Source organism: Pan paniscus, chromosome 7 (genome assembly GCF_029289425.2).
Source record: "Pan paniscus chromosome 7, NHGRI_mPanPan1-v2.0_pri, whole genome shotgun sequence".
NCBI classification, from domain to species: Eukaryota; Metazoa; Chordata; class Mammalia; order Primates; family Hominidae; genus Pan; species Pan paniscus.
In genome coordinates, this window is record NC_073256.2 from 142523288 (window position 1) to 142538231 (window position 14944).

Genomic DNA, 14944 nt, shown 5'->3' on the forward strand with positions numbered 1-14944 from the left:
CAGGAAAAGTCAAGTATTGTCTTATGTACTCTGCAATGATGTGTGCACTTCATTCCTACCTGCCTTTTCCTTTGCCTGAATGCCCTTCTCCATTACCCTTCCATCTGTTAAACTTCGTCTTTTATCCTTTAAACTCAATTCTATGTTCCCTTCTTTGATCCGGTCAGGCAAAGTTGAGCATTTTCTTATCTGTGCCTCAGCTTTGCAGTAACTCCCATGTTGCTTTAATTATCAGGTTTATGTTTTATCTCTGTCTCTTCTACTCAGTGGTGAGCCCCTGGGAGTAGAGGCTGAATTTTTTTATTTTTATTTTTTTGAGACTGCGTCTTGCTCTGTTGCCCGGGCTGGAGTGCAGTGGCATGATCTTGGCTCACTGCAACCTCCGCCTCCCAGGTTCAAACAATTCTCCTGCCCAGCTTCCCGAGTAGCTGGGATTACAGGTGCCCACTACCATGCCCTGCTGATTTTTGTATTTTTAGTAGAGACAGGGTTTTGCCATGTTGGCCATGCTGGTCTTGAACTCCTGACCTCAGGTGACCCTCCTGCTTCAGCCTCCCAAAGTGCTGTGATTACAGGTGTGAGCCATTGCGCCTGGCCAAAGGCTGAATATTTCTAGTGCCTGGGATAGTGCCTGGCTCATGATAGGTTTTCATCAAATTAGAATAACAAAATAATTCTTTAAAAGGAGAGTGTCTTAAGAGTGCTCATCTTGAAAACTGTGGTATTCTCATGCTAAAGGAAGTGCCTGGCACTGAAAAAGATACTAAATATTTGAATTGACAATGAGTTGTACTGTGGATGTTTGAGGTAAACAAACACTTCAAATTAGAAATCTTATGCATCTCTGTGCATCTTGCATGTCTCTATGCCCTTCTCTTTTTATATCCTGTGGATTTTTGAATGGGTCTCATGATTGACATGGTAGATACTCAATACTTATGAGTGAAATGAAGGAATGAACCTAATTAAAAAGGACTAATAATGGAGAAACTACAATAGTAGTTCAGCTGTGAGATGAAGGTGGTAGCAATGATGAGGATGGAAATGCCAGAGATACTACACAGTTCCCCACTTAGGAAGGGCAGAAGGGAAGGCTCTAATGCTAATTAATTGTGTACTGTATGCTATACCATAACATGATTATTCCTTTCCATTTTAAAGATGGTAAAGCTGAGATTCAGAGATGTTTAGCAGTCTTCATGTTATGTCTATCTGATTCCATGAAAATACCCCTTTTTCTGCTGCCATAGAGCCTTGTTAATAGCCCTCCCATCCCTTTAAAACTGTGAATTCTCCCCACTTTTCTAGTTGGTTTCAGTGGATTGAGTTTCAAATGGCTTCTGAATTAAGCAGAGATGTCCTTTTGTAGGCAGCTTTACATTGCTTTACTAAGCTGAAACAAATTGTGGTTGAAGATATAGATTAGGAAGTGTTAAATATGAAGGTAATAACTGAAACTGTTATAGTGGATGTGCTGCCAGAAGACAAGTTTATACAGAAATTCTGCTTTCACTGACTCTGGGATCTCACCAAGTCTATTAATCTGTTAGAAGCCAGAGGAACTGGCAGGAATATAGATTTTCTCTTTTTTTTTACAGTTTCCAGAATTCAGTATGCATATATGTTGGATAGTTTAACGATTACAGGTTTTCAAAATAGTTTACTAATAAACTATTTTATTAGTATTTTTTTCTCTTTGGAAAATTGCATCATATGAGTGGTCTACTTTTTCTAACCCATTTATCTTGTAGGCTTTTAAGAACTGTGCTATTGTTGACTTCTTCACAGAATCAAGCACTCTTTTGGAAGAGGGTAATCTCTCTCCAAAAACTGAGGACACTTACCTTCCCCATATATTGAGTCCAGCTGTGTTTGGTGGCCCAGGTGAGTGGCACAATGATTTGGTGTCTTTTCTATAGGATATACAGAATAGTGTGGCATTTATGAGATATTGGATACATTTGTATGAATGTTTACAGCAGTTTTATTAATATTTTCCTGTGCAGTTATTATTCTGACTTACGAATCTTGTTTCATTTTGTTTGAAAACTTAGGTACTAATTTCAAGATGCCAGGACGTTCCAGTTCAAATTCAGGTTCAACTGGTTTCATCTCCTTCAGTGGTGTAGAGTCTGCTCTCTCCTCCTTGAAAAACTTCCAAGCCTGTATCAACTCTGGTATGGACACAGCTTCTAGTGTTGCTTTGGATCTTGTGGAAAGTCAGAGTAAGTAAAATTAAAACCTCTTTTGTGTCTACTTTGAGGTAACACTGTGTGGTGGTATTTATCTGGGGGTGCCTTTTGAGTATCCTTGGGGGAATGATTTAACCCCTCTAGGCATCTGTTGTCTCATTTTATTCTACACACCACAGCAGGGTACCGAGGGTGAAATAAGATTGACTCATTCATGTGTGTTCAGACAGTTAAGTTCCATGAGAAACTGCGCTAGAAATGTATGGGCAAAGATTTGAAGATCCTGACCCCAAGGAGCATACAATCTAAAGTATTTGACATTTGTGAACTGTAAGGTATATAAATTTATTATGATATTGTTATTTTCCAGTAGTTTATACTTTGGTCATACTTGATTAACCAGTAGATAGACAAAGCTTATGCTAGGGATACCAGCAAAGGAAGGCCTTAACAAAAATGAGAAAAGTTCAACTTTAATGAATTTTACCTACATTTGTTCAATCAAGAAGATCTAGAAAGATGTGATTTGCAGGCCAGGTGCAGTGGCTCACCCCTGTAATCCTAGCACTTTGGGAGGCCGAGGCGGGCAGATCACGAGGTCAGGAGTTTGAGACCAGCCTGGCCAATATGGTGAAACCCCGTCTCTACTAAAAATACAAAACCAACATGGTGAAACCCCGTCTGTACTAAAAATACAAAAAATTAGCTGGGTGTGGTGGCAGGTGCCTGTAATTCCAGCTACTCGGGAGGCTGAGACAGGAGAATTGCTTGAACCCGGGAGGTGGAGGATGCAGTGAGTCGAGACCGAGCCACTGCACTCCAGTCTGGACAACAGAGCAAGACTCCATCTCAAAAAAAAAAAAGAAAAAAGATGTTATTTGCTTTCTTTGGAGTAGAATCGTTTTTATTTTATTTTACACATGGAGCCAGAGGAGCAGCATGATCCTTTTGTTTTGTTTTTAATGGCATAGGTTTTGAGCAATTTGTGATGTGCCTTGGTGTGATTTTTTTTGTCCTGACTGATATTGTTTGAGATTTATGGATCTTTCAGCTTACAGTTTTTTGAGTCAAATTTGGAAAAATTTCTGCTACTATTTCTTCAAATATATTTTTTTTATTCCTCCGCTCTCCTCTCCTTCTGTGTGACTCACATTTCATGTATGTTAGATGGGTTGATATTGTCCCATAAATCAGTGGAACTTGATAGATTTTTTCCAGTCTTTTTACTCTTTAGCTTCAATTTGAATAATTTCTATTGCTAAGTTCATTCATCTTGTCTACTGCAGTGTCTAATCTGATAATTCCATTTAGTGAATTTAAAAATTTCAGTTACTGTATTTTTAATTGTTGAAGACATAACAAAGAATTAAGTAGAATCTTTTTTTTTAGTCTTCCATTTCTTTCTTCATTGTGTCCATATTTTCCTCTACATTCTTGAGTATATGGAGCATGTTTATAATAGCTATTTTAATATCCTTGTATGTTAATTCTGTCATCTCTATGTGTATTATGTTGTTGAGTGTTTGGATTTTGTTGTCTTTTTTTTTTTTTTCAGCCGGAATTTTGCTCTTGTTGCCCAGGCTGGAGTGCAATGGTGCGATCTCGGCTCACTGCAACCTCCGCCTCCCGGGTTCAAGCGATTCTCCTGCCTCAGCCTTCAGAGTAGCTGGGGTTACAGGCATGCGCCACCACGCCCAGCTAATTCTATAATTTTAGTAGAGACGGGGTTTCTTCATGTTGGTCAGGCTGGTCTCAAACTCCCAACCTCAGGTAATCCGTCTGCCTTGGCCTTCCAAAGTCTTGGAATTACAGGCATGAGCCTCCGTGCCCAGCTTGTTGTCCTCTTTTAAATAGTGTTGGAGTTTGTTTGTTGGGCAGCTAAGTGATTGTGGATTAGGCTGATCCTTTCTAGGCTTATCGTTAAGCTTTGTTAGGTCAAGTCTAGTATAGCCTTTATGTTAGGGCTAATTTAGCCTTGTTACAAAGCATGGCCCTTCTGGAGTCTCTCTTGATTGCCCCGAGGGTTCAGTGCGATAGCTCTACTCTGGCTGGATGGAATTTGAGTGTCTCCCGGTCCTAGGTCCTACGTGACTGAACCTGGGAGTTGTTCACTTAATAGCTGTCAGCACTTGTTCCTCAGCATCTTAGGACTCAGCATCAGGCTCAAGGGGACCCCAGTGCAGATTCCTAGAGCTCTTTATCTGCATAGCTCCCTCCCTCTCTTGCAAACCCTGCTGGCTGCCTCAGCCTCCCTGAACTGAAGTCTCTGTCTCCTCAATCCTTCAAGACTGCTGTGCTAGGCCGAGCATGGTGGCTCCTACCTGTAATCCCAACACTTTGGGAGGCCGAAGCAGGAGGATCTCCTGAGGTCAGGAGTTCCAGGCCAACCTGACGAAACCCTGTCTCTACTAAAAAACAAAAATTAGGCATGGTGGAGGATGCCAGTAGTCCCAGCTACTGGGGAGGCTGAGGCAGGAGAATTGCCTGAACATGGGAGAAGGGGGTTGCAGTGAGCCGAGATTGTGCCACTGTACTCCAGCCTGGGGAACACAGTGAGACTCCGTCTCAAAAACTCCCTTGGATTCCTCCTCCCTTGTGCAGGGAGGAGGCCATTGCAAGACTTTTCCCAGTTTTCCCTTATTGCAGTAATTACAGTCCTGTCCCGCCTTTGTCCTACTGTCCCACAGCTATTGTTTCATATATTTTTTTTAGTTTTTCAGTCATTCATGGCAGGTGGACCAGCTCCATACAGTTCTTCATTTACGGCTAACAGCAGGTGTCACTCATAATCTTTTTAGTGGGTGGCTTCCAAATGTTTTAACCCTGCCCAGTCTGTTTTTGAGTATGTTTTTGGTGATCATAATTTAGCTTTGATAGATAGGCCTGGATAAAAGTCATAATAAAATCTTAAACCATAAGAGAGAAGACTGGAACATAACCCCTTGGGAGATTGTATCAGTTTTTTTCAGGATTCTCTTTGAAGATTCCTGGGAGTTTTAGCTACAGAGTTCTTTTTTTTTTCTCTTGGTTTTGTTTTGTTTTAAATAAGAGGTATATTTTGTTGTAAAATACAACATGTGCAATTTAAGAAGAATTATAAACATCATTTTTTGAAAGGTTCATGCTCTAAAGCCAAAGTTGGCAAAGTTTTTCTATAAAGGGCCAGATAACAAATATTTTCAACTCTGTAGGCCATGTGGTTTCTGTCACAACCCGCTGTTGTAGTGCAAAACCCACCATAGATGGTACGTAAATGAATGGGCATGGCTGTGGTCTTATAAAACTTTATTTACAAAAATGGGCAGTGGGCCGGATTTGGCTCACAGGCCTTAGTTTGTCAACACCTGCTTTAGTGCCGCAGGTTGTCATTAAGTAATTTTTAAAAGAAAGATGTATTTATTTTTTAATATTCGCATTAATTTTACAGCAAATACTTGATTTTGCATTTACCAAAAAAAGTTAATTTAAGAAAAATTTTGAGCAAGTTATATGGGAAAAAAAGTGAACTAAACAACTTAGACAGACACAGAGTCACCAGGAGCCTGGACTTCTTATGAACTCAATATGTATATGAATACGTGTGTGTGTGTGCATACACACACACACACACACACACACATTTTAACTAATACCAGGAGTCAAAATAACAAAGTAGTCAACATAAACTAACCCAGTGACTATTCTGCATATAATTCAGCTCTAGGTTTTAAAGAGGACATAAACAAGTATTAAGTAGTTCTTCCCTTCATAGAGTTTACCATCTTAGTGGGAAGACAAACACATATTAAAATACTAAAACAATGAGAAAACAGAAAAGATGTTATAAAGCTGCAAATAACTAATATCACCACTGATCTTATCAGAAAAGTCATACGCTCTCAAATTTATAATGGTGAACACAAATTTTTCAAAGTTCTAATTTTTTCTTTAAAACTTTCATTTTGGGCTGAGTGTGGTGGCTCATGTCTGTAATCCCAGCACTTTGGGAGGCCGAGGCAGGTGGATCACGAGGTCAGGAGTTTGAGACCAGCCTGACCAACATGGTGAAACCCCATCTCTACTAAAAATACAAAAATTAACCGGGCGTGGTGGTGCGCACCTGTAATCCGAGCTACTCGGGACTCAGGAGGCTGAGGCAGGAGAATAGCTTGAACCTGGGAGGCGGAGGTTGCAGTGAGCAGAGATCACGCCACTGCACTCCAGCCTGGGCGACAGAGCAAGACTCCATCTCAAAAAAAAAACAAACAACTTTCATTTTGGCCGCGTGCTATGGCTCACACTTGTAATCCTAGCACTTTAGGAAGCCGAGGCTGGTAGATCACCTGAGTTCAGGAGTTGGAGACCAGCTGGCCAACATGACGAAAACCTGTCTCTACTAAAAATACAAAAATTACCTGAGCGTGGTGGCGGGCACCTATAATCCCGGCTACTCGGGAGGCTGAGGCAGGAGAATCGCTTGAACCCTGGGGGCGGAGGTTGCAGTGAGCCGAGATCACGCCACTGCACTCCAGCCTGAGTGAAATAGCAAAATTCTGTCTCAAAACAACAACAACAACAAAAAACTTTCATTTTACCATTAGCAACAAATGCTGTTAGTTGTTGTCTTTGAAATTACAGTTGCACAGGCTCACTTTCTTCATTTTTGAGAAAATGTCTTTCAGATACCCAAACCTGAATAACCATAGTTTGTCTGTGAATTGTTCTGTATTGTACTGTTTTATCAAGGACATTCTTTTTTTTTTTTTTTTTTTTGAGATGGAGTCTTGCTCTGTCCCAGGCTATAGTGCAGTGGCATGTAGTTTACATCTTTGTAGTTTTCAAAGATGTGTCATCTCTTCTCATGCCTCTCTGCCAGGGCAAGTCTGTGAATGGGCTTCAGAGGTTTGGTTAATGCTCTGCAATTCTACAAAAATGTATGTGCATGAGGATTAAAACTTTTACCAGATTCTTGCTAAATATTTGATAGCAACATTTAGAAGTAAAGGATTAAAGTTTTCTCTATATATTGCTTTTCTTTCTGTGATTTTGGAGCTATAGGGCAGAAAGATTACAGTTACTGTGGTCAGGCAGTTAATTGGGTATTGAGCTATGCTAAAGTATGGTGATGATGATGAATTTGTTACATACTTAACTGGTGCTCTTTTTACATGTGCTATTTCATTTGATCCTAACAGTAATCCTGTGCAGTAGGGACTGTTGCTGTCCCCACTTTACACATGAGAAAAATTGAGGCTTAGTGAAGTTACATGCATTTTTTAAGGTCACAAAGTTAGTAAATGTTTGAGTAGGGATTTGATTATAAGCAGTCTGACTTCATAGTTTCTGCCCTTCACCATTACACTTCATAAAAAATGTATTGTGCCAGCATCATGGCCTGTGCAGTCAAATGACATTTAGCGACGTTTTGCTGAGATAATTTTGGTTGTTTTTTTCTTGAGGATAATGTTATCTGATTTTTTTTTTTAAATACCCAAATGAGGTTGCATGCTTTTTCTGAAACATCCTCTCATGGAGGTCATGTATGTTCATGGGGGAAGGAGCTGGGACCTTTCAGGGCCTTTGTACTGACCCTAGACTGTCTACTTTCAGTTCTTGTAATGGCAGTAAAAGAAACCCCTGTTTGGCTAAGCAACAGCTCTCATGTTTGCTCTTCTTTGCAGCTGGTTACAGTCCTGACTCATGGAAGTGATACATCAAATTGATTGAATGATAGTCTGTTCTTTCATACATCCACAACTTGTGTTCTGGCTAAGAATCATTACCTTTTTAGATCTAGTTCCTTTTGTCTTACCTTAGTCCCCACGCAGCCAAAAAACAAAGTTTTCACTGTGTGGCAGTTACTTCGGAGTTCATGATGAGTAAAAAGCAACCAGCACAGTGAAAAATTACATGGTCAGGGACATTTACTGCCCTCGTGAATAACTGACCTTTTACATTTGCAAATGTTAAGCATTTCCTTGAGAAAATAGTTTTAAATCCGGGTGTTTTGGGGGTAAGATTCTAGTTTTGTTCCTGAATAAGACATTCTTAAATCTAGAAATTTGGTAAGTATGGGTGAAAAAAAACTCCCAGAAAATTGTGATCATCCATAACCCTATCACCCATCACCTTATTTTATGAAAAAGGGATAAGCATTTTGCTTAAACCTTTCATGTTCAAAATGTTTTGAGGCTGGTTGCGGTTGCTCACGCCTGTAATCCCAGCACTTTGGGAGGCCGAGGCGGGCAGATCACTTGAGGTCAGGAGTTCCAGATCAGCCTGGCCAACATGGTGAAACCCCATCTCTACCAAAAATACAAAAATTAGCTGGGTGTGGTGGTGCGTGCCTATAATCCCAGCTACTTGGGAGGCTAAGGCACAAGAATTGCTTGAACCTAGGAGGCAGAGGTTGCAGCGAGCCAAGATCACGCCACTGCACTGCAACCTAGGCAGTAGAGTGAGACCGTGTCTCAAAGAAAAAAAAATGGTTTGAAAATTACTTGATTATTTGATATGTCAATACAACTGACCTGATATTTTCAGGGCTTGATTTTTTAGAAAGACTTACATTCTGGATTTTTCACTGTGTTGTGATATATTTCTCCATTAGAGCACTGCTTTTTGTTATTAGGAGTCTAGTTGAGTTGGGGAGATTTCTTTTTGACCTTGTTCCTGTCTTTTATTTCATAATTATTGAATAGAAGGAGTAACTAGAAGTAGGTGGTTTCTAGTGGTGAGTGGTGGCCACAATGATAATAAAAATAACAATAACCCTAAGAAGCCAATGTTTGTATTCTTATACAGCTTTTATAACTGGAGCCAACTATACAAGCAAAATAGCATTATAACTTAAATTAGTGAAGATTATTAAACATATATACTTAATTATGCTGTATATAGTACTAAAAGTAAAAGGCAATGCCTACACCAGGATGTAGAGAAAAGGGAAACCCTTGTGTATTGTTGGTGCAAATGTAAATCAGTACAGTCATTATGGAAAACAGTATGGAGGTTCCTTTAAAAATTAAAAATAGAACTACCATATGATCTAGCAATCCCAGTAATGGGTATGTATCCAAAGGATGTATGTCAAAGAGATATCTGCCTTCTCATATTCACTGCAGCATTATTCACAATAGCCAAGATACAGAAGCAAACCTGAGTGTCTATCAATGGATGAATGCATAAAGAAAACTGTGTTGTGTATACATAATGGAATATTATTCAGTCTTAAAAAAAATGAAATACTGTCATTTGCAACAACGTGGGTGAATCTGGAAGATGTTTTGCTAAGCAAAATAAGCCAGCCACAGAAAGATAAATAGTGCTTGATCTCACTCGTATGTGGAATCTAAGGAAGTTGAACTCATAGAAACAGAGAGTAGAATGATGGTTACCAAGGGACTGGGGAAGGGAAGGGTGGGAGGATTGGGGAAATGTTGGTCAAAGGATACAAAATTACCATTAGGAGGAAAGAGTTCAAGAGATCTATCGTACAATATGGTGACTATAGTTAATAACTATTATATACTTGAAAATTGCTAAGAGAGTACATTTTAAGTGTTTTCACTACCAATAACTGATTTAAGTATGTGAGGTATTGTTAACTAGCTTGATATAGCCATTCCACAGTGTTTACATATTTCAAAACAAAATGTATACCATAAATATATTTAATTGTAGTCAATTAAAAATAAATTTAAAAGTGAATATTTATATATTAACAGAAAATAAGGGGGGGTGAGTCAATACGTACAGAATATGAAAAATCCAACTTTCAAAAACTCAGTTCTTTCTTGCTGATATCTTTGTGTTTCCTAGGACTGTGTTTATTCATTCATTTTAGTGTTACCATTGTAGACTTTATAGTTAAGCAAAGAACTGTTGTGGTGGCTCACACCTGTAATCCCAGTGCTTTGGGAGGCCAAGGCAGAAGGATCTCTTGAGGCCAAGAGTTTGAGACCACTCTGCACAACATAGTGAAACCTTGTCTCTACAAACATTTTTAAAATGAGTCAGGTGTGGTGGCATGCACCTGTAGTCCTAGCTACTCCAGAGGCTGAGGCAGGAGGAGCCCAGGAGTTCAAGGCTACAGCAAGATATGATTATACCGCTACACTTGAACCTGAGCAACAGAGCAAGACCCTGTCTCTAAAAAATAAATAAATAAAAATATATAGTTAAATGGGTAAAAAGAACAACTTATGAGAAATACATTTCTGGGGGAGGAGATTAAAGTGTACTAATAAAAAGAATCATAAGGAAAATTTTCACAATGATGTGGATTAGAACCTGAACACAATAAAGTGTAAACCAACCTTTCAACACCAGTTTAGGTGTGCAGAAAGATTTACCAGAATGAAATTCATAATTCATTTCCCCCGTCATCCTCTCCTTTCTCATCAGCAGGATCCACCATGTTCACATAGATGATCTGTTAATATCATCTTGATTCTGAAAGGGACCTTAGTGGTTAGGTAATCTCTCATGAATGCTTTTGCCCATTGGTTGTTCAGGGACTGGGAGCTTTTCAGAATGAGTGAGGTTTAGCAGGTTCTAGGATTGGGTAGAGGGTAGAGAGAAGTAGTGTGACAACTACTTTTATGAATTTGATAGGATTCTTCTCCCTTTGGTTGTGAACCAAAAGAAGTAAATTCCCAGTTATTAAGATTAAATCTAATTAGATTTAGACTTGTTTTTAGATTGTATTCTCAAGAAGTTACCTATAAGCACATGATCTTCTGAAAATCTGAACATAAATATTTTGCCCGGTATGTCTAGGCCCTTGAAATTTAGAATTGCAGCATGTCCTTCATCCCACTCCTTTCAGAATCTCTTACCCCCTTCTCTGCTTTATTTTTCTCTCGACTGTTTAATACTTACCACTACCTCACTTTCTAACATACTGTATAATTGCTTTATTAATGTTATTTATTGTCTGTGTCTGCCCTGAATGTACGCTCTGTGACAGCAGGGGTTTTTATCAGATACCCCTACCCGCTGCTATTGCCTATAGGTACATGATACACAGTAAGCACTCAATAAATGAAAGAATATGTTTAAAACCTAACAGGAAAATTACTATAAAAATTTCCTCTGATTGTCTAACTCATTTATTCATATATACCCACACCCATGTTCATGGATTATATATGCACTCCATGCCTATACCCCATCCATATCCATGTATACATACATACGTACATATGTATATACAGCAGTGGGTGATTTTGCCCTCCAGGGTTCATTTGGCAGTGTCTGGAGACATTTCTGGCTGTCACAACTCGGGGATGCGGGGAGCATGTGTGCCCTGGCCTCTAGGTGTTCAGATGCTGCTAAACAGCCTTCAGTGAATGGGACAGCCCCTGCACAGCAAAGAACTGTGCAGCCTAAGCTGTCATTAGTGCTGAGGCTGAGAAACTCTGATACACACACTAATGTATGCATACATACATACATATACACATACATATACATACATAGTCACTGGTTAAAAAAATCTACTTAGAGAATTTTTGAAATTTGAAGTAGAAAACATAGGCAATACTAAGGGTTCTTTAGGTAAATAATACTTGGACCTTTATTGCTCTTTTTGCTGGCAGTTAAGGCTTTTCCTTATTTTCAGAGTTGATAGCATTCCTCGTGTTTCCCTTATAGTTTATGTTTCTTTGTGTGTCGTATTTCCCTCACTGGACTGTATGTCCTTGAGATTAGGATTCCCGTACAGCCATCCTCATGCTCCAACTCTCAGAGCTTGGCAGTGGACTTTGTACATTTTAGGTTCTCTTTAAATGCTTTTTGAGTGAACCAGTCAGTCAACCAAGTAACTAAGAAATTTGGGTGTTGGATTGTAGAAGCCACGGTAGGAATATTGACTCCACCCATGGAAATGGGCAAATGTCACAAATTAGACCCTCCCCAACAACTGGAGAGCTGGTTATGAAGCAGTTACCAGCACACCCCTGGGCATATCTGACATTGAAGCAAATTTGCATTTGGTAGACAGGTTTGGGAAAGGGCTTTAAAAGTAACAAAGCCTATATATTGGAGGAGCTTCAGAGTCATCCTTTTTCTCCACCAGTGAGATTCCATGTACATTGATTTATGTCTTGGAAATATGTGAAAGATGTTTCTATTAAATCTTTCAGGCCGGGCTCAGTGGCTTTCAGGCCGGGCTTAGTGGCTCACGCCTGTAATCCCAGCACTTTGGAAGGCCGAGTCACACAGATCACCTGAAGTCAGGAGTTCAAGACCACCCTGGCCAACACAGTGAAACCCCATCTCTGCTAAAAATACAAAAATTAGCCAGGCATGGTGGCAGATGTCTGTAATCCCAGCTACTTGGGAGGCTGAGGCAGGAGAATTGCTTGAACCAGGTGGGTGGAGGTTGCAGTGAGCCAAGATTGACAGAGCGAGACTCCGTCTCAATAAATAAATAAATAAATAAATAAATAAATAAATAAATAAATAAATCTTTCATGGCCATTAGTATATTGTTTAGTCTTGACCTGGGAGATGCTTGCTGATGCAACTGTTTACAAAAATGTTGAAGTAGGTGAAGAAAAGGGAGCTGTCATAGCCTACAACAGGCAAGTATGAAATAAAGGTGTATGTTGTGGAAATCACTGGAAGAGGTCAATATCCTCATCCTCACTCCACAGAAGGGGAAATTAGGCTCATTGAATTGAAACAACTTACCATAAGGCACACACCCAAGTTGCAAATTGGGAATTTGCATTTGGACCCAGTTTGCCCAACTCCAGCCCCATGACCTAGATTTATCTGTAGTCTCTTTCCTTTCTTTCCTCTTTCTGCTAACCATGGATGAATGGCAGTAATCCTTGACAGCTGTTAGTGACGTATCAGACATCCAGTTCTTATTGCAAATATATGAGGCTTGTAATATGAATTCTATTTCACAAATGACAAAACTTAAAGCTCAAAAAGTTAATTTTTGGACCAAGGTCACAGCTAACAAATGGCAGAACATTTGAACTTGGCAAGGCAGTATGGCACACAGGCTCATACACTGCTCACCACAGGTCCTTCAGTGCAATGACAATGACAACAAAGAAAGTTAATTTTTAAAAATGAGATCAAAGATTTTCTTCGTTATGTTAAAAAAATTATTATTATTATTATTTCCATTTTACTTGACCCAGCTTTCTATGACTTATTTTTACTAACTTATTTCTGTGTACAGGGAAGGTTTGGAAGAAAGTCTTTTGTCAGAAACTCATCCTATTATGGATAGTTGCTTTTATAATGTTAGAATTGGTTGCTCTGTGTGTGCGTGTGTGTGTGCGTATATGTGCACACATGGGAGTGTCTGTGTTTTGAAAGGACAAAATAAAAACTAATCAATAGAGCAGGTCTTTGAAATTCCTTAACCTACTTATGTCATTAGCAGTAATGTCTGTGATGTTACCTGTCATGGAGTCTTGAGCTTGCAAGGCTAGCTTTTCAGAGGTGATTTATTTTCTTCTAAGTGATATGTTTGCAGTTTGAGCCACAGAACAAAGCATAGTGCCTAATTATCACTATATGGGCCAATGGCCATGCTGAAGATATATCTCTTGATCCAGTTTTTTTGCTTAAGCATATAACTTTTTTTTTTTTTTTTGAGATGGAGCCTCTCTCTGTCACCCACTCTGGTGGGCAGTGGCATGATCTTGGCTCATTGCAACCTCCACCTCCTGGGTTCAAACAGTTTTCCTGCCTTAGCCTCCCAAGTAGCTGGGACTACAGGCGCTCTCCTCTAAGACCTAAATGGAAAAGAAACAGTTTAGCAGAGCTTCATCAGATTTGCTTTTTTCTTGATTACTTTATAATATAGTTACACAAAGCAGATGTATACAGTGGACTTGCAGTGGTGTCTATTAGCATTAGGGTAGCTGCTGCTTAATTTAAAAAATCACCAATATTCAGCCTCTTTGGCCTTTTTTTTTTTTTCTTTGAGACAGGGTCTTGCTCTGTCACCCAGGCTGGATTGTGGTGGCATGATCTCGGCTCACTGCAACCTCCACCTCCCAGGTTCAAGCAATTCTCACGCCTTAGCCTCCCAAAGTGCTAGGATTACAGGCGTGGGCCACTGCTCCCAGCCTTCAGTCTCTTTGGCTTTTTGTGTGTTTCCAAGTAAGTGTTCCTCCTTCCTAAGATACCATAATTTGCCATGTCTCCATATCTCGATATCCTGATACCAGTTAATGCGTTTTCTTTGTTCCATGGGGCTTTTTGCATTTATACCTTTTTTATTTTTATTTTATTTTTTTAAGAGATGGGGTCTTACTCTGTCGCCCAAGCTCACAGTAGTCTCTACTGCCCTGGCTCAAATGATTCTCCCAACTCAGCCTCCCAAAGTAGCTGGGACCAGAGGCGTACACCACCATCCCCAGCTAATTTTTTTATTATTTGTAGAGACAAGGTCTTGCTATGTTGCCCAGGCTAGTCACAAACTGGTCTTCCCTTTTAACTAGGTTTCCTGAGGACAAAGATCTCAGTGTGTTCATCTGATGTCTTCAGAGTCTGGGACTTTAATGCCTATTAGGTGTTGAATCCATATATAAATGTGTTAGTAACTGGCTTTCAAGACTGTGTTCTCTTAATACAAATATCTGGATCAAGAATGTAGGAAGTTACTTTCCAAAATGAGAAAATAAGCCCTTTTGTTAATTTTTGAACCTAATTTTTAAAGACCGCATTCAATTTTTGTGTATGGAATGTCTTAGCCAGAGGTTCTCAAACTTGAGGGTGCATCAGCATCATTTTAGAGA

General features: G+C 39.5%; 1 protein-coding gene across 7 annotated transcripts in view; it reads left to right on the forward strand.

The window, feature by feature from the left end:
* The window catches only part of NSMCE2 (NSE2 (MMS21) homolog, SMC5-SMC6 complex SUMO ligase), a 274220-nt gene that overhangs the window by 8418 nt on the left and 250858 nt on the right, over window positions 1–14944 (forward strand). For 3 of the 7 annotated variants that reach the window (XM_034966578.3, XM_014345998.3, XM_003820460.6), the window contains 2 exons: window positions 1789–1884; window positions 2055–2225. In XM_034966578.3, the coding sequence (XP_034822469.1) occupies window positions 2069–2225 (157 nt within the window). In that variant the 5' untranslated portion in view covers window positions 1789–1884; window positions 2055–2068. Of the gene's footprint in view, window positions 1–1751; window positions 1885–2054; window positions 2226–14944 lie in introns of all 7 variants that reach the window. The other 4 variants (XM_008973918.5, XM_063606893.1, XM_014345997.3 and 1 more) reach the window with 2 other exon arrangements.